This window comes from Chanos chanos, chromosome 5, assembly GCF_902362185.1.
Source record: "Chanos chanos chromosome 5, fChaCha1.1, whole genome shotgun sequence".
In the NCBI taxonomy this organism is placed as follows: domain Eukaryota; kingdom Metazoa; phylum Chordata; class Actinopteri; order Gonorynchiformes; family Chanidae; genus Chanos; species Chanos chanos.
Genome location: NC_044499.1, coordinates 2,676,576 through 2,696,313, shown reverse-complemented (window position 1 = coordinate 2,696,313; position 19,738 = coordinate 2,676,576). Strand labels below are relative to the sequence as shown.

Genomic DNA, 19,738 nt, shown 5'->3' with positions numbered 1-19,738 from the left:
GACGTGAAATAAGCCAGTCTCCCCCTTTTAAGACTCTGTATGAAGTGAAGTTACCGCAATGGGAGCAGAAACTGCCATTGATTTCAAATGAGGCTGAACCTTCTATTGAAGGTCGTTTCCATCACGACGTAAACATCTTCTTCGCCCGCGTTATGAATTCATTAGCTCTGAACACAAGCTAAAGTCACACGTCAACATTTGCAGAGGGAGTCTTGAGGGTTACCAACGCAAACAGGGAACGGTGAACGCTCGGCTCTAAAACAGCAGGGGGAGGGAGAAGTGGGGGTGGGGGGGTAGGTGTGGTTGTGCCTTAGGCCTGGCAGACAGGAAGGAGGCACGGAAAGCCGTAATCTGCCTGGATACTCCGACGGTGCTGAGGCATTTACTCAAACTAACGTAGTGCGTCACTGCTAGATCACGGCCGGAGAGCAGCGCCTACCAAACAATAACAGTGACGACTTGGGTGTTGTTGGAGTTTCCAGCGAGAAGCAAAACATTCTCATGACAGCAAGAAATATTGACACCTCTATGGACGCCAACACAGTCAAATGGGTTTGGTGTGTGTGGATGCACCCCCTCCTCCTCTCTCTCTCTCTCACATAAACACACACACACACACATCTGAATGAACCTGTTTCACTTCTGTGTTGAAATATAGCTTTAATAATGCAGGAGAGAGAGAGAGAGAGAGAGAGAGAGAGAGAGAGAGAGAAAGAGGGATAGGTGCTTGTGGGATTGCTAGTTCTCTCTCTCTTTCTCTAGCTCTATTTTGAAGAGATGAGAGGGAATGTGTATGGACAAGTCGTACTCATGCCACTTTCTCATTATCCAGTGAAAGCATGAAAAGCGAATCAGTGGAAAGTATGTCTGTGATAACACACGACAAGCATACCTGTGCTAACGCGTGCCTTAACGCTATACGTTATGTATACGTTAAGGCGTGAATAGCATGTCTGCGTTGCTTGTTTTCACGCCTTGCGCTCTTCATGGCTAAGGACTACAGCTGACGTCTGGCCCAGTCAAGCGACTCGACTAACGTCTGTCTTCCCCACAGACAATGCCGCATGTCGATAATCCTCCTGAGAACCGTTTACACCAGAGACGTCCATGAGAGAGTTTTGACATGAATTATGATTTTTTTTTTTTCTCTCTCTCTCTCTGATTCATGGCAGTTGCCGTCCATGTGAAAAGGGGAACTCATTGTAGAAAGCTTCTCTCTTGAATGTTCCTCTTTGACAAAAAAAAACAGAAAACTGATAAGGGGCATTCCTTTTTAGCGACCGCTCAAGTGCACAAAAAGGTGATAAGTTGAACTGCCTGATAAAAATCAGTGTGTTGAGTTGCTTAACTGTGTTAGGGTTAGGAACAATAGCAGGTCGTACGTTCTGTTTGATGGCACGACTGTGCGTGTCAGTTAACGTTGAATGACGGAAAGCACCACGTGAGCATAACAAACAAACAAACAAACAAAAAGACGTGAGGGCCAAAGCTATGTTACCCACTCGCAGGACTGTGACCACCTACGATCCCTAAGATTTGGATTATGATCCAAATGGCACATCGCTGCACCACAAGACAGCATTTAAACCAACTGGCCTGTAAACCAAGGCTATAACCAGGGCCTCAACCTGGTCCACAACCAAGGCTATAACCAGGGCCTTAACCTGGTCCACAACCAGTGCTACACCCAGGGTCTTAACCTGGTCCACAACCAAGGCTATAACCAGGTTATATAAAGTCGGAATTCAGTCTTTGCTCAGCAATATCTGTAAAACACGTTTTGCGTTACAAGGAGGGACTGGTTTCTACACTTTGGGGGACAAACAAACGGAGCTCTCAAAATAAGGAGCGCTAAGTTTGCCACTTCGCTGGAAACTGAGCGGGTCATGTTGGAGTCAGAGCTAATAAACGGTTACTTTTACTGAAATGACTGAAACACAGAAAAGAGAGAGGACGTCGGAGGAGGCGCTGTAGATGACCACTGAACCGACTGAGGCAGAAACAGGTCTGTGTTGACGTGCGTCACTGCAACTCATTGTTACATTTCTGTGGAGGTACGCATCAGGCAGCGGCGTAGGCTACGGCGTAGGGTATACGGCTATGGAGATTTGACGTAGAAGTATAAATTTAACCTGCCAGTCTGTAACTCAGTGCCTTAATCCTCATCTTGTTTAAATAACTGACTGCACAGTTCACGTTTAGTGTGTGTTTGTAAAATGGGGTTGCTTTGTGGGAGGGGGGGGGGGGGGGGGGGTGGAGCATACCTGCGAGGCATGGTTCGCGGTGACATCATCTCGTTGCCCAGAACATGGTAGCGGCGAGCCTCGTGGAGGAGCTGGTAACACTCCGGAGCGTTCTGGATCAGCTGATCACCCTCCACCTGGAAACGGAAAAAGTAAGCACTGCACCTCAAAGACACGCCCACGCGACCTGCATACACCTGAGTCTCTTTATCATGTCATAGCATCTGTAAAATCATTGGCACTGTTGGAGATGAGGGCCATGACGGTGTGTGCATTGTTAAAACAATCAGAACTACAGAACCCATTCCACGCCTGGTTAATTCAGTCTGCAGTAATGGCAAAGCTCTTGGTATAAATGAGCATTTTAAAGCCCCATTTCCTTCCAAATGATATACTCACTCCTCCCATGTATGGAGGTTAGTATAGAACTAGTATCTGGATAGAAGTGAACAGCCTCTGTCTTGTCCTGCACTATACTCTGGCCAACATAACTTCTCATTCACCTCGACACCCGCTCAACCAATCACCACCCACCGTCTGTACGAAGTAGTTTGGGTGCAGCAGTGGCAGCCTGACGTGCTGGAGGAGTTCCTTCAGCATTGGCCTCCGATACTCCACGCTGTGGTACACCCATCGCATCACAGCCTCAAACACCATCTCCTCCCTCTCAATCACCAGCTCATCGCTGCAGAGGTACTCCTCCAGCTCGTCACGCCTCAGGTCGAGGAACTCCTCGTGCTGCGCCACTTCCGGAAAGTTCTGCAGGGCGTAGGCACGGCAACGGCTGGCCAGCTGCTTGAGGGAGTGGGCGTCGGCGAAACGCTGGATGCCCAGGCAATTGCAAGGGTCCAGCTGGTCCTCGAGGAACTTGGCGCAAGCGTCGCGTAACGCGTTGATCTGGAAGAGGCTGGACGTCTCGAAGAGAAACTGCACGTTGTCGGTCGTGATCTTGGCGTGGCCCGTGTAGACGTACTGCAGGAAAGTGTCCATGGCTTCCGCCAGGATGCCGTTGATCTCCACGAGCATCTCCCTGCTCTCTCGGTGGTCGTTACAGAACATGGCGCGGAAGTAGCTGCTGCAGGCCGAGAGCACGGCGCGGTGGCACGGAAACTCCCTGCCCTGGACGCTGATCACCACGTCGGTGAAGAGACGGCTGTCCCGGAACTCGTTGAAGACCTGGAGCACGCTCTCCGCGTGAGAGGGCCCGGAGCAGAAGTCATAAACGTCGTCGTGGACGCCCAGGGTCTTGGAGTCAACCTCGAAGACTTTGCGTTTGACCGCCGGGGAGTCGTGGAGCCCCGACTCCTCGCGGTTTAACCGCCGGCCCAGGATCAAGACCATGGTTACACCCGATCAGAAGCCTCAGAGTGTCCTTTAGTGTCCGTCAATACCTGGGCACAACGGTCACAGAGTGTTTATACGACTCAGCTCACCCTGTTCAAAGTTCAAGGTTATGATCACTTCATTGTGTTCAGCTTTCATGACAACAGATCAGTTTTCCTCTATAAACCAAAACAGTGTTTTCTTTATGTGTTTGTTATTAAACATTTCTGTTGATACATGTCTGTACTTGTAAACAGTTATAGGAAATACCTGTGAATTTTACTCCTAATGTACTATATACTCAAAAATGATCTATCACAAATTTTATTTTTATTATTATGACTATTATTATTATTATTATTATTATTATTAACTATGTTCTGTACCTGTAGAGAAAACCAAGCACACATTTGAAACGGCTTCCATGACTAATGCCGTGAGTTCTTGATGGCACGGCAGGCTCTTTATAATACTACTAATGGTGGTGATAGACCAGAAATGGTCTGTTTATAAATGTGTTATTACTGACACCCAAGGCATGAGGGTTACAAGGGTGCCAAAGAGACACTTCCTCCTTACAAATCTTACTCTGCATATGATACGTGCTCTAATTTTCACATTTTTACGTTTAAGAATATTTGTTATGACAACATTTGTATTGACGTTTATAAAAGAGAAACCTGAGACCGAAGACAAGGAAAGAGAGTGAAGATTTCTGAGAACTGCACGGCATTGCCAAAAGAGACAACTGAGGGACAACTGAGCAGAGGAGGGAAATGTGACTGAAGAACACTGCAGCACACCTGAGGCTGAAGCTAGCAAAACACGAGTGCGTCACAGCGGAGAAGTATGAGTTGAAAGGTCGATTAACGACAGTAGAGCGAGCAAGCGAGCGAGAGAGTTGCGAAAACTTGAATTATAACGTGTCATTAGCGTTTGTTTTGGTCTGACAGCAACCACAGGGCATATTAGACTGTTGCGTAATATTTGGGCTACAGCATCCTCGGCACAATTTGTTTTAGATTATGGGTGAGACAGGGTTGGCACCGTATCTGTTAGTGTGACTGAAAATGCTCTCCTGGCATTCTCGATGCGTGAAGAATCAGATGACTTCTTTTAAAAAATCTGAGACAACATCACTACATCAGCAAAAATAATACTTACATGTTTCATATTTAATCAAATCACAGACACAGAGGAAAACACCGTTGAAAACCACGCTTTTACAACCCAAAGGCTCTTAGGGGGCAATAATAGCCACGTTATAACGCGTATTAACGGTGAAATTAGACACACGTGTAATATACGTATAATTATGTTAACGATATATATACATATATATGCGAGTGATTATATATACATATAATAACGGCTGTCAAAGAACCAAAACAAGCCGAGGAAGTTAATCAACCAACAAAGAAACTAAGTAGGAATATCGCGGAGGAAAACAGGTGATAATGACCAAATGCTAAAGCTTCTCTGTTTATACTTCGACCTAAAAGATGGGGAGGAAGCGTAGTTCAAACTTCCCTGAGGACAACGACTGTCTTCACACTCTACGTCTAGGCTTGTGATTATTTAGAGGCATTAATTTCTTTTCATTGTCGAGGGGTTTGTATCCCTAAAATGTGACCGCTCAGGCCCAACGAGCCGTTGCGTCAATCCGCCACCTGTTGTCTTGCCACAAATGAGAGGTCTGTGAGAAGAATCTCATTATAATTGGATAAGGGCACACAGAACTCGAATAACCAAGATTACAGTTTTTCGTTTACAGCTAGGACGTTAAATGGTTAAGGGTGAACTCACTGTTCTATTTGAGAAAACAAAGCAAACAATATCGTCATCATACTCACCTAGTTCCAAGGAAACAAAAATATAGGCTTAAAAATATACAAAGGATGAGAAAGAAAAACAAAACAAACGCACGGTAAGAAGAGGTCCAGGCATGAGGGAAGATGCAGTCCGAATAAACGAAAGGTGTTCCAAATCTCTTACTTTATTATAGAATTGAAGAAAAGACAGAACAACTTGCGTGTCATACTCGCTACCTACTTATTGCTGGCACAAAGAACTCTGTTGCAAACGGTCAACATTGAATCCATAATTATGTCACATCCTCATAACAGTTCAACAGCCCTCAGCTGTTTTTCTCTGTGTGTCTGGGAACTGAAGTCGTACAGCTCGCCAATTCACGTCTACATGAACGTGTGACAGAACAGCAAGTCCCAGTGTTCCTTTCGGTAGGCTTTCCACGTGGCTGGCCTTTGTTTGCAAACAAAACATCAACAGAGGAAAACTTATGGAAAAGTTCAGGAAACTATCACATCTAGCGCAGATCTGATTCACGTGATTCATTGAGAACGATAAAACGATTCACATATGACTCGCTTCGTAATATCCCACTCCCGAACCCTTTGGGTTATAACAGCAGTCCATATTTATCGTAAACATATATATTGATTGTACAAAAATCACTGGAAAGTACGACGACAGTCGGAGTTTGGGGCGTCACTGTAGTTTGATAAAGTTAGGTGTTTTTGTTGTTAGAGGTCTATAAATGACGGGGAATTAAATGGAATTACAGATGTTGGCTGTGACGTTTCATAAAATCAGCATATTAGGTGCCGTCTCGCTTATATCATTGTCTGGAGCAGTCATATACCGACCTATAGACACCGTCCCATTTCCCTACGGAAAGAAAGCCGAAGAACTAAAAGCCAGTGGTTCGTTACCTTCTGACTGAAATCTGCGACGGGCTTTCTCTGAAGGCAATTGCACCATCTAGTGGTCGCCATCGGTAAAACATCATTTGAGTCCAACTGCTCACATTTATCTCAAACGGAATTTCAAAACAGCCCTCAATAATGTTGATTAAATATAGGTGATAAATAAAGGTAATTAAAAACACAATTAAACGTAATTTATTCATATATATTATCCTTTTATTAGTACAGAACATTCTTGAAGATTTTATACAATTGTACACAACAATAACCATTACATAACCTTTGTGTCCGCCTCCACTTAGCTGGCCCGTTTCAAAAGAATCAAATGGCACCTGGACTATGATTCAGGAAAAGGTCGGTTATAAATGTAAAGGCCGTGTGACTTAAGAGCTGCCCAGAGCAGGAAGAAGCGTATGGCGCGTACCTTGAATTTCCCGGGAAAGAAAGGCTCTCGTTAGGTGAAAACATGGTGAAATGCAACAGAAGGTTTGTCAAACATTCTGTCATGGTCGAGTGTTTTGCTATCGCTGAGCGAGTAAGCCCCATATTAACAGTTTTAAGTATGACCTCTCCTTCACTGTTAACAATGTCAACAAATAACGTTCTAACCCAAGAGTGAGTGCTAGTTTATATAAGATATAGTTTATACAGCTTTCTTAGCAACCTCCAGATAACCATTCCTCTTTTCTTTTTTTTCCCCCAAATATTTGTCTGAGAGTAAAAAAAAAGAAGTCTAGTTGACATTATGCGTTAACCTACAGACAAGAGTCTAAAGACCTGCTCACACACACATACTGAGGAAATATCTGGAATATGATTCATGTGACTGATCGAGGCATGAAGGATTTCACGTCAAGATAACATGTCTGGACGTTTGGTCTTTGCCTATGCTTCACTACCTGTCGTAATTTCATAGAGACTCCTATAATTCAAATAATCTGACACAATCTCAACATAAAACTGGCAATCTTGGTTTAGACATGGGCTGATCTATTCATGGGCTGAAAACTTGAGAACACAAACAGAGAAAATTTTGCTTTGAGGTAAAGATCCTGATGCTGAAGTTGCCAGTATAACCAATATAGACTGCCGTTATTTAAAAGACAGAAATACAATTATTCCAATTCTTCATCTTAATTACAAAATACAGATTTGGATGACAAATGTCCACAAACAATCAGAACCTAAAATAAAAATACTGCCTTATGAGACATTATACATTGCATTATACATCAGACATTACATTTAAACAGCAACATCTTCAGAGACTATCTTGAGAATGAAAGGGGAAAAGAGTCACCACATTAGAATGCCTTTTGACTGCCTCAGGAATTGGATTTCCCAGGTTTCACGGTCAGTTTACAGGTCAAGGCTGTCGTAACGTGCCAGTCGGTCTGGAAGGATCACATCACGGTGGCGACGGTGGGGGGTCTTCGGATCCTGAAGGTCTTCTGCAAAGCCCCGCACAGGTCCCTGTATCTCAGCCCGTACAGGTAGGGAGCCAGGGCTTTGGGTAGGACCAGGAGCACGTTACACACGATCAAAGACACCCAGAGCGTCACCCTGAGGTCCAGCAGGCTGTTGTTGGAATAGAGAAGAAGCTCAATCACCAGAACCAGCATGGGACAGACGGAGAGGAACAGGTTGAGGTAGTGGATGAGAAACGTGCCCCTGGCTCGCGACGAACGCTCCCCTCTCCACACGCCCGAGTTCCTGGTCCTGCAGCACAGCACCAGGTACCCGGAGAAGACGAGGAGGAGGATCAGCAGGACGGCCGTCACCGTTAGCAACATGGAGACCTGCAGGGGTTTGGAGTGGCTGACGGCCAAGGCCAACAGCAGCGGCAGAGAACAGATCTGTAGAGCGCAGGGCCCCGAGGAGTGGTACCACAGAAAACTGCCCACGGAGGCCGCCGGGATGAACATGCCCACGATCCAGATCGCCCCTATGGCGAAGCGGGTCCTGTAGACGGGCCAGAGGGAGAGGTACCGGAGCGGCACCAGCACCGCCAGCAGGGTGTCCAGAACCATGGCTTTGGCGGTGAGGATACCCCCGCTGTACAGGACCCCCATGAGGAAGAGGAGGGTGGCGCACGCCCACTCCGACATGATGACGCCGGCGGCGTTCAGGCACGTGGAGAGCATGTAGACGGAGAGAAACAGGAGGTCGCTGAGCAGGGCGTTGGCCAGGAGAAGGTAGCGCGTCTGGCGCCGGAGCTCGGTGCTGGTCAGGATCCGGGTCAGGATCACGGGGGTGACGAGCGACACGGCCAGGAAACCCAGGAGGGGACAGACGTAAATGCCCCGCATTTGCTGGGGGGGGAGAAAGACCTGCCACTCCAGGGCGAACAGCTCCACCGGGGTGTGAGAGGTGGTGTTGGTGTTTTCCGACAGTGGGCTCGGTCTCTTCCCACGACCCGAGCTGTTGTACCAGCTCCCGAACGTGCACAGCAAAGACAAGGACAAATCATCCAAACTGTAGAAGTATTCCTTTGCGCTGGGCTTAGTTTTGCCGTCCATCTCCCTGACAAGAGTGTGTGTGAGTGTTTGTGTGTGTGCACGCACGCACGCGCGTGTGCGTGTTTGTGTTTGTGCGAGCTCTATCCTCGCACTCAGAGACGTAAGTTGTTGTTGAAAATCCCCGTGAGGTGACAGATGTACATCAGGCATGTCGATAGATCGCAGACGTGTTAGTTGATGGTTGCCATGGGGACCAATGTTTCGGTAAACAGCACTTTATAATGAAATGGACAAGAGTCTGCTTTTCTGGGTTATAAAAACCTTCGTGAGGTCATAAAGACACGACTCCTTCTCACAACTCCATGTCGTTATGTAAGAAGTTTTGTTTTCAAAATCCAATATGAACTTTAGGTGGTTCACTTAAATTCAGAGGATTTTTTACCACATTCTGTTTTGGTTCGTTTTCCAAAGTCCAAAAACAACTACGTGTCTTTTGGGAAAAGACTTCTGCACAAGGATTGGTGTGATTAATGATTAAATTCACCGACTTCAGTTTACAAGAACAACACTCATCAGTGAATGAAACGTCCTGTCGTTCTAAGTAGATAAGTCCAGACTGACATATGTCAAGTGGTCATGGTCAGATGGTGTAACTAATCATTTAAACTTAAAGGCACCCATTTCAACCCACACGGCAAAATCTGCATGGGAAATACAACGTTCATTTTGCATAAAGCGTTTCTACCACTGATTTTAATATTTTTAAAAAAGTTTTTGCTCGTAAGAGGTATGTCGTTTGCTGACAACCGTCACCAACCGTTGGTAATAAATGACATAAAAAAAAAAAACTTTTCAGACATAATGACAACATTCATATTTTAATTTGTTTTATATGCATGACAAAATATTATTTGATATTAACATATAGTTGCACCCTCTGACACTGAGAGCAGAAACCTTGATTAGTCATGCCATGCATTTCATTTTTAAGAGTTAGAGAACCATGATATAAAATAAAAATGCAAAGAACATATCCTTGTGAACTTTCAAATGATCTTTAAATGTGTTTTGCTCAGTGTTTATTTTTTATTATTATTATTCTTTTTATCTTATTTGTCAATGATCCAGGTACAAAACATTTTTAGGACCAGCCTGAGCACTAACTGTAAGAATGATGACAGTTTGGTCAGCCTAATATCCACTGAAGCACCGTGGAACATCTCTCATGGTGATGGGCAAGATCATTGCTGATTTGAATAAAAAAAACAACAAACCTATTTTGCCTGTATAAACAACACCAATCAAAACCGGAGCTCAGTATACAAACCTAAAAAACCAGAAAAGATAACAGAGAAAATACTCTCTCTCTCCCACACACACACACACACATACACACACACACACGCACACACACACACACACGCACACACATATACACACACTCACACTCACACACACACACACACACACACACGCGCACACGCGCACACACACACACACACACACAGTTCAGACATAATATATTTTCAGCTTTAAACACAGCCGGCTTGTTTTAGAAGTCTCTTTCTCTCTCTGATGGCTGTGGCCTCAGTCTAGCCCACAGAGACCTGGTGGAGTTGGCACCTCCTCCAGAGAAGCAGATGGAGAGTGTTGTAGATCTCTCTGTACCTCAGTCCGTACAGGTACGGGGCGAAGACGCGGGGGAGCAGCATGAGCACGCTCACGTTGACCAGGTTCAGCCAGAGCGCCAGCTCCTCCCTCAGCGCGTCGTGTTCGTAAAGCGCCAGCTCGACGGTGAACACGAGGCCGGGGCTGAAATAAAGCACCAGCATGATGCCGTGAGCGGACAGGGTCGCCCGCGCCCGGGAAAAACGGCTCTGCCAGATCCCCGAGGACCTGGTGACCATGTAGAGCCTGACGTAGCAGAAGAGGATGACGAGGAAGCACATGACAACGCTGATGGTGAAGAATAGATAGATTCCCACTTTAGTCTGACTTCCAAAAGTACCCAGCAGAACGATGTTGAGACAGAGGGGCAGTTCGTATGGGGCTTCCTCAAAGATCACCTCGCCTATCACCACCAGAGACACGGGGTACGCAGAAGCCAGCACCCACAAACCAGCGATGATTTTTCGCGTTCGGGACGGGGACACCCTGTTGTGGTACTGCAAAGGCCAGCGGACGGCCAGGTAGGTGTCTATCACCATCGTCGTCACGGTGATCACGGAACAGCAGTAGGTCGTCACAGTGACGACCATTATGACCTCACAAACCACCCTCAGCATGGAAAAGCGCATGGTGTTGAACAGCATGGAGGTGAAGTTGAGGATGGTGAAGATGACGTCACACGTTAGCGTGTTGGCTAAGAGCAGGTAGCGCGTTTCACGGCGCAGAGGTCGAAAACAGAAGATACACGTGAGGAGAACGGGGTCTGTTACCAAGGTAACCATGGAGAAGACAACAGAGGGGATGAGGAAGAGTTCTGTGTGTTTGTTCTTCATACTGGCAAGCCATTCTTCCGATTTGTTACCGAGATTGGAAATTACCATCTCTGCTCTCGAGAAATTTGGATTAATGACAGGAACTTCCTCCTGGGGAAGACACACACACACACACACACACACGCACTCACACACATCCCTACAAGAAGAAGAGCAATAACCACATTAAAGCCCACAGTCATGGAAAGAGAGGAACATTATGTTCCAAACACAATAAAGTGTTACAATGAGATAGTTAAGTCTGTACTGGACCAAGTAATGAAGCACAGGTGATCTTACAACACAGAAAAGAAACTGTAAAATCAGTGTTGGTTCATACTGAAGCCCCACACCTCAAAAGCACTTTTGAGTAGAAATAACTAAATAAAATTATACTATTGAGCATCCAGCAGTCTGGATCACACATAGATTTGTCAGATTTCAATTAATTAGTGGCTGACAATGGCAGAAAAGCGTAAAACTCTTTCTCTTGTGTCTGAGAGAAAATGATTTTCCTGCAGGATGAGTAAGAAGAATAAACAGCTGAATCAGAGCAAACACAAAGTCAGTTAGCTTTTATCACCACATGACCTACGTGTTATCTGAAGAACACGAACTTATCACTTCAAAGTGGAAATACGGACACAAATTTCCGTTTATTGATAAGACACGAGGGACTAGATGGTCTAAAAAAAAAAAAAAAAAATGTTAGTTCATATTTTCAGGTTTCTTCTTTTGCTACGGTTTTCTAGTTTGTATAGGCATGAATAGGCTACTTGGTGTTAAAGTAAAAGCATGGTGTTAAAGTAAACTTCCCTAAATAAGCAAATGTAGGCAAATAAATTTTAAGAGTAGATCAGCACAGAAAAAAACCCCGACTCACACTCACATTTTCCATTTATTAAACATTTTCAAGGAGTTGGAGGTAGGGTGGGGGCCAGTTCCACAATAAGAGCTTAAATTATTTTTATATCGCATACATATTCAAGTAGCCTACATAAACAACATTTCAGGAGCTCAAACTCTTGTACATGGACACAGGTCGAGTGGTAACAAGCACAGAATAGAACCAGAAATCATTGATGACCGTTCCAAATCTGATCTGCAAAGAGGGAGTTTGTACATTACACAGAGAGAGAGAGAGAGAGAGAGAGAGCGTGAGAGAGAGAGAGAGAGAGAGACACACACACAGAGAGAGAAATCAAACGTTATCAAAATGCACACAAATCGACCATTCATCGAACTTACCAAATGTGACAGTACTTCAGAGTTTGTCAAAGGCAGCGAACCTCAGTGAGTTACCTGAATATCACACACGCCGGTGTGTTCCCACAAAGGCGCAAGTGTCCATCCATTAGCCAAATGGCTCTGTAAAATCAATACACCCTGAGACAGGCTGCTTTTCTGTCGTTATCAGAGGATGACCAGTATGTTGACTCGGATGTAACAGTGCCATCCACACACCGTCAAGCTAATCCAACGGTGCCATGGTTACATTACATTGCTTGCTGCATTAAACAGACCACTTCCTCGGAAAGCTGACTGCAGCTACATAACGGTGCTTCTAAAGATATTGCTTTGAGCTTTGCCTCCTGATTTACAGGCAGGTTTCAACAAGTTTTCATTAATGTGTCATATTTCAAATAAACCGGACTACTCCGACTTCTTCTGGGGTGTTCTCGTATGAGACCGCTGGCTACAGTTTAACGCGTAAATGCAAACGAGACCAGTCTCTTTTAAACAGAAATGACACACCCCGGTGTTTATTTCGATCTACAACGATCCCAGGATCGAGAAGAGCAGTGAGAGTATTTGCATGTTAAAGAATGCGTTAGATCGCAGAGTATCATCCGCTTCAGCTGACTGCCAAGTAGGGGAGAGCGGGTTTGGTTGGCACAGGGGGTGGTTGGCACCAGTGGCGAACCGTCAGGGCCTTCAAGGTATTCAGTGAAGGCTCTGGAATCCTCAGATGAAAACAAAACAAAACAAAACAAAACAAAACAAAGCAAAACGCATCTGGTTAATTCTATATTTAAATTAAAATTTAAACAAAATGAATAAATAAAATAAATAAAATTCATCTCTATGTTGCTTACTTTTAAGATTACAGCGTTATGCCGACTTGTTTTTGTTGTTTTCTGTCTATACACTCTATTCTGTCTATACTGTCTATACATTCTGTTAAAAGATCTGACGGTCACTAACTGTTGTGAGGAGGACAACTTGACAGTTTTGCAGTGTCAAAACAAAAAATAGCCCCCCCCCTCACCAAACACATCCCAGAACTGTTACATAGAGACATAAAAAAAATGTATTCATTTCAGTTGATAGAAATAGGAATCAGCAATATTTTGCTATGAAGTTTGAAAGCCTGTGGTGAGTGGTGCTAGCTGGCTAATATCAGTTTTGTACAGAGGTGTTTCCTAATGTGGGTGGGGTTGGTTGGCAACATGTGTCAGTATACAGAGACCCACTCACATATACACATGTACACACACACACACACACACACACACACACACACACACTGACATAAACAAGTGAGAGAAAGGAAGAGTAGATTTATAGTACCGGAGGTTACCGGCTGTTCAGTTTCATTTGACAATATATTGAATATTTTGATTCCAGAAAGGAAATTCTCTTACGATATATAAACATGTCACGGTTGTCAATATATAACTACTTGTGTTTTTCATTTTAAATAACAGAATTAAAGAATATAACTACTATTACGTGACGAAATGTTATTTTCTTTAAAGTGTCATTAATATAAAAGCCAATGTTATTTGGTAAAAATAAAAAAAGTGCAGAAATTTTGTTGAATTTTACAGTTTCTGGTTTGAATTCAATGCTCAAATTATTTCTATGTGTCACGGCCTTCTTTGTGACTATGGCATTTTAACTTTGTGCCAACCAACCCCGCATTGGCGCTGGTTGGCACAAGTGCACGACCTGACCTTAATCATGAATAAAATCATTTTGGGAATCATTTGTGAACATTAAATGAATGTGCTTTTTAGCTGAGATCTTAATCTTTCACTTGGTACTGGTTAGACTATCTGAACACATGGCACGGCTGAGAACTATGACAGAGAGTGAAAAGTGTGCCAACCGACCCCCCCCAGGCTAAACGATAAAGCACTACAACAAACTGTGTCCTTTATCTGACGTTTCCACTCATTCCACTCTATCGCAGGTGTTCCGTGAGAAGTATAAACCAAAACGCACGCTGAAGACAAACCAAGGAAATTCTTACAAAGTCATGGTATTTCCAAGTACAAATGACCAAATAAAGAGGGTTTGATAACAAGTTTAATGAGTGTAGAAATGTGTTCCCACTCAAATGAACTCAAAACGTATTAGCCAAGTATTAACAGTTTATGACGGTTTTATGAAATCCATTGGCAACAGTACACTGAAGTCTAAGAGAAACTGAGAACAGCGCCCTCTGTCGTGTAATTGTAATAATTCTGCCGTCACTGGAATATGAAGCAACCGAACCGAACACAAGGTAATTTTTACAGATGAAAATGAACTTGTGTAGCCGGCCCCGAGTGGTTATGAACAACATACAGTTCTGAGTAACATTTAATACAACTTGCATCCTCATCTCATGACATGAGATATTAAGAGTTCTGTTTCAATGTTCATTTCCGTCTGTCTGTTTCATCTCTTTCTTCTATTATAACCAGTGTTCCACTTGTGCTTTTTCTCATCATCTTCCTCCTTCTCCTCATCATCCTCCTCTTCGTCACTGCTGGGTTCCTCCTCCCGACCCTCCTCGACCTCCTCAGCCATTTCCCGTACTGTCAGTTTCCAGAATACGTCCAATTCCTCCTGAGTTGCCTTGGCAACCTGGCTGAGGAAGGTTTCCTCGGAGACGCAGAGGACGTCTTTGAGCTTTGGGTTGAGGATGAGGGTCTGGCCCTTTTTGTCAGGGGTCTGGTAAAGTCCCCGTCGCTCCAGGAAGCAGTGACGACATCGGAGCTCTTCCAGAGAGACCCGGAAAAGTCTGGCCTTGACCATCTCAGCCTGCCGTGTGCCCATCCGAAAGTAAGCATACTGTGGAATGCATGAGAGAGAGAGAAAGAGTGTGAGTTAAAGTGAGCATACTGTGGACTGTGTGTATGTGTGTGTGCGTGTGTGTGTGTGAGACAGAGAGAGAGAGAGACAGACTGACAGACAGAGTGAGAGGAATGTCTGTGTGAGAGAGAAAGAGAGAGAGAGAGAGTTACAGTAAACATGTGTGTGTGTGTGTGTGTGTGTGTGTGTGTGTGTGTGTGTGTGTGAGAGAGATAGAGTGAGAAGATGAGCAGAAGTGTCACTATGTTAGTAGCTGGGGTGAGGAGAAGAAGAGACAGGAAACACAGTTAAAGAGTAAAGACCACTATTCTCACTCCTCACTCCTGCTTTGGACTTTACACTGACAGGACGACAGATTGTGCAAAAGCCTTTCTGATACACAGAGGAGAAAGACAAGTCAGACCATGAAAGACAGGAGAAATACAGCTGAGCCAAAGAAGAACTGACTGACACAGTACTGACACAGCCAGTGTATCTTTTCACCGCTGACCACTGATGACCAGACCGCCAGTGTATCTGTTCACTGCATACTACTCATGACCAGACCACTACTGTATCTGTTCACTGCTGACCACTCATGACCAGATCACCAGTGTATCTGTTCAGTGCTGACCACTCATGAGCACTGATGACCAGATCACCAGTGTATCTGTTCACTGCTGACCACTGCTGACCAGACCGCCAGTGTATCTGTTCACTGCTGACCAGACCGCCAGTGTATCTGTTCACTGCTGACCACTGATGACCAGACCGCCAGTGTATCTGTTCACTGCTGACCACTGATGACCAGACCGCCAGTGTATCTGTTCACTGCTAACCACTCATGACCACTGATGACCAGTTCGCCAGTGTATCTGTTCACTGCTGACCACTGATGACCAGACCGCCACTGTATCTGCAGAAATCCTCATGTACACAGGGTTCCTGTCTGCTAAATGCTATGCGCTAAATGTAGATATGTTTAAACGGGGTCCAGGGACACTTCAGCAATTTGTCGTCTTGTCAAAGTGACAACAATCATAAACTCTAAAAAAACAAAACAAAAAAAAACTAGCAAACTGAGTTGGATTGATCCTACTAGCTGTGATACTGAAGTCTCAAGACTCTTATGGGTGGAGATGAAATTTTCATTTGTAACACTCCCAGTGGAAACGAATAAAAAAGCCTCACCTACACAGTGTAAGGAAACGTAACGACGCTGAAAAGGTGAAAACTCGGTGCCCTTTCTTTTGAAACAGTCACATAAGGACTTACGCTAACGAGACCAGACCCGCTTCAGAAAGAGAGGCTTTGAGACACACGCCGCTCACACCCACGACAAGACCTGTTTTACTGCTGGTCCATAAACAGCGCCCGTACCCTGATACCGCAAAGTTTTGCATCTTCCACCCCAGCCCCTGACTGCGCTAGCTTCCGCGCTTGGGTTCGCTTTGCATTGCAAAACAATGACAGCTGTTCATCGTGTTCGTTATCAGAAAATGTGACAGACACCAGAACACATGTTTACTGCATTTGAGGGTTTCTGTTTACCAACAAACCAAGTAAACGTCAACTGTGGAAATTCCCGGGATTGTTTTCCTCCTGGCTGTTATGACTGTTTTTCCTCTGGACACCATAGAGATCATAAGAGTACACGGTAATTCTGAGACTACTGATTATACTGGCTACACCGAAAAGTAAAGTAGTACAATGTTGAAAAGAAACTAACAAATAAAACAAACAAAAGCAACAACAACAACAACAACAACAAATCAGTGAGGAGAAGTCAACGGAGTCCTGTTCCCTACCTGAAATTTATACTCCAGGCGTTGGAGGTCTTCCTCCACGACGACCGGGGAGTCCCGCAGGATGTCTGTGAGCTGCTGCACGGTGAAGAGACATTTCTCCCTGAGGAAACGAGCCACCATGTTCACCCTCTTCACAGGCACCGTCAGGATGTGGGGGTAATGACTGACCATACGCTGAAGACTACCTACACACACACACACACGCGCACAGACACACACACACAGACACACACACAGTTTACAGTGTTATTACAGACTCACCATGTACCTACACTGGCCTTTTTATGATGTATACCTTACAGATAGACCGTACAGCCGTGCGATTACAGACTGTTGCCCATCTGTTGCACGGTTTGTCAGCCTCCCTCTGACACATTCACCACCGCTCAGGTTCTGACCACAGGTCCACTGCTGACTGGATCTTATTTGGGTGACAGATCCTTCTCAGCACAGCAGTGACACTGAGATGGTAGTGACATGGCAGCGACGTGGTTTTGGGTGTCACGCTGGTATGAGTGTATCCGGCACAGCAGTGGTGTGGGTGGAGAGCGGCAAGTCAACAGTGGTCCTATGGTCTGTCACTCAAACATATCCAGTCAACAGTGGTCATATGGTCTGTCACTCAAACATATCCAGTCAACAGTGGTCCTATGGTCTGTCACTCAAACATATCCAGTCAACAGTGGTCCTATGGTCTGTCACTCAAACATATCCAGTCAACAGTGGTCCTATGGTCTGTCACTCAAACATATCCAGTCAACAGTGGTCCTGTGGTCTGTCACTCAAACATATCCAGTCAACAATAGTCATATAGTCTGTCACCCAAACATATCCAGTCAACAGTGGTCCTATGGTCTGTCACCCAAACATATCCAGTCAACAGTGGTCCTATGGTCTGTCACTCAAACATATCCAGTCAACAGTGGTCCTGTGGTCTGTCACTCAAACATATCCAGTCAACAATAGTCATATAGTCTGTCACCCAAACATATCCAGTCAACAGTGGTCCTATGGTCTGTCACCCAAACATATCCAGTCAACAGTGGTCCTATGGTCTGTCACCCAAACATATCCAGTCGACAGTGGTCCTATGGTCTGTCACCCAAACATATCCAGTCAACAGTGGTCCTATGGTCTGTCACTCAAACATATCCAGTCAACAGTGGTCCTGTGGTCAGAGACTGAGCAGTGGTGAGAGTCCAGAGGATGGCTCAGAGACAGTGATGGGCCACAGCCTCAAACTGTACACCAACAAGCTGTATCACAAGGTCGGTGTTTCTAATAAAGTGGCCAGTGATTGTACATTGTGGAAATAAACAAAACAAACACACACACAATTTAGAAAGCAATAACCGATGGAATTACACAGAGGGTTAAGGAAGTCATAAGATATGGATTGAAAAGAAAAACACAAAGAAAGACAGGAGGCCACCAGAAATATATACCACAAACACAGGAAAGCCACCAGAGAGATATACACTCTCTCACACACAAACTGACAGGAACACGCCTGCTAACATATTGATGTGTTTGACACCGTCAGGTTAACTGGTCACATTACCCTCCAGCAATCCAAGTTTCCTCAGGTTACCAACGCGCTGCTGAATCTCCGGTGCCCTCAGAGACAACAACTCGGGACACTTCTCCAGAACCTTCACGATACTGGACGAGTTTAGACCCAGCGCTGCCAGAGCCGTGAGGGCAGACATGTCGTGTTTCACGTGAGTCTTAGTTACTCTCTCATATACCTGCTCGGCCTGGCTCTCCGTGAGCCCCAAATTGACCAAACATTGTACAAAACTGTCCCTGTCCGGACGCCGCGGACTTTGATGAGGACCAACACCCGGCGGTCGAGATTCTTGCTTCCCCACAGAGCAAAGCCCTCGGCACATAATCCCCGGATTTAGAGAGTTCGGCGGGTATAGAATTGTTGACTTCAGAACCGGGCAAGAGACGAACCTCCAGGTCCACCGCAAAACCTGTGATACAAACATAGTTCCAGTAAAGGGACCAAAATTTCGGTCCAACGTTGCACACTTAATCACGTATACATATTAACTGGAATTCTACAGAAAGGGTGTCCCCTTGCACACTAGTTAATTTAGTTTAATAGAACAGTCATTGCTTAGTGGGTCTTCTATCTGCTCAGCCACTTCACGAAACATGTAACCTTTCGCACTTTGTTCTATGCATAACATTCAAACACGGAATGAAGGCTGAGACGTTAAAACCGAGTAAAGGTTTTAACCTTTCCATACCAACCTGTCGACAGCATGTCTGTACACTCATGATTGGACTACATCAAAATACCTCCCCCTGGAAACAGAGGAGTGTACAGTTCCGTTCCGGCGCCCCACAGTAAAATAAAATGAAATAATGCCGAAGCTTGCAGTTTTTGACACTCGTGTATTTTATTTAAGCTGTCAGGATCAAGACATTTTGAATACATTTCTGAAATTCAAAAGCTTCAAAAACCCATTAAATCATATTTTTGAGGAAATGATCCAAACGATTGCTTTGAAAAAATAAAAATAAATAAAATGCAACAGATGATAACATCTTTTATTACTGTGACATTAATTCAAACGTTTTACAATATTTAAAATGTAAATAATTTAGTGATAAAAATCATATTAA

General features: G+C 44.7%; 4 protein-coding genes across 4 annotated transcripts in view; all 4 read right to left on the bottom strand.

Annotated features, from left to right (window-relative positions):
- The window catches only part of klhl24a (kelch-like family member 24a), an 18,588-nt gene extending 14,958 nt beyond the window's left edge, over positions 1-3,630 (bottom strand). The window contains exons 1-2 of the mRNA XM_030774159.1: positions 2,778-3,630; positions 2,265-2,380 (exon numbers count right to left, since the gene is read on the bottom strand). Of these exons, the coding sequence (XP_030630019.1) occupies positions 2,265-2,380; positions 2,778-3,584 (923 nt within the window). The 5' untranslated portion in view covers positions 3,585-3,630. The remainder of the gene's footprint in view (positions 1-2,264; positions 2,381-2,777) is intronic.
- Positions 3,631-7,695: 4,065 nt separating this feature from the next.
- Positions 7,696-8,811, bottom strand: LOC115811296 (probable G-protein coupled receptor 148). The gene has a single exon (XM_030773447.1). The coding sequence runs from the start codon at positions 8,809-8,811 to the stop codon at positions 7,696-7,698; it is 1,116 nt and encodes a 371-aa protein (XP_030629307.1).
- Positions 8,812-10,343: 1,532 nt separating this feature from the next.
- On the bottom strand, positions 10,344-11,300 carry LOC115811295 (probable G-protein coupled receptor 148). The gene has a single exon (XM_030773446.1). It carries the CDS (start codon positions 11,298-11,300, stop codon positions 10,344-10,346), a length of 957 nt encoding a protein of 318 aa, XP_030629306.1.
- A 3,587-nt stretch (positions 11,301-14,887) lies between these two features.
- On the bottom strand, positions 14,888-19,021 carry mterf4 (mitochondrial transcription termination factor 4). Its single transcript, XM_030775741.1, has 3 exons — positions 18,663-19,021; positions 17,102-17,286; positions 14,888-15,293 (listed from the first exon to the last, which is right to left on the bottom strand). Exons 1-3 carry the CDS (start codon positions 18,991-18,993, stop codon positions 14,898-14,900), a joined length of 912 nt encoding a protein of 303 aa, XP_030631601.1. The 5' UTR covers positions 18,994-19,021; the 3' UTR covers positions 14,888-14,897.
- Between the last annotated feature and the right edge of the window lie 717 nt (positions 19,022-19,738).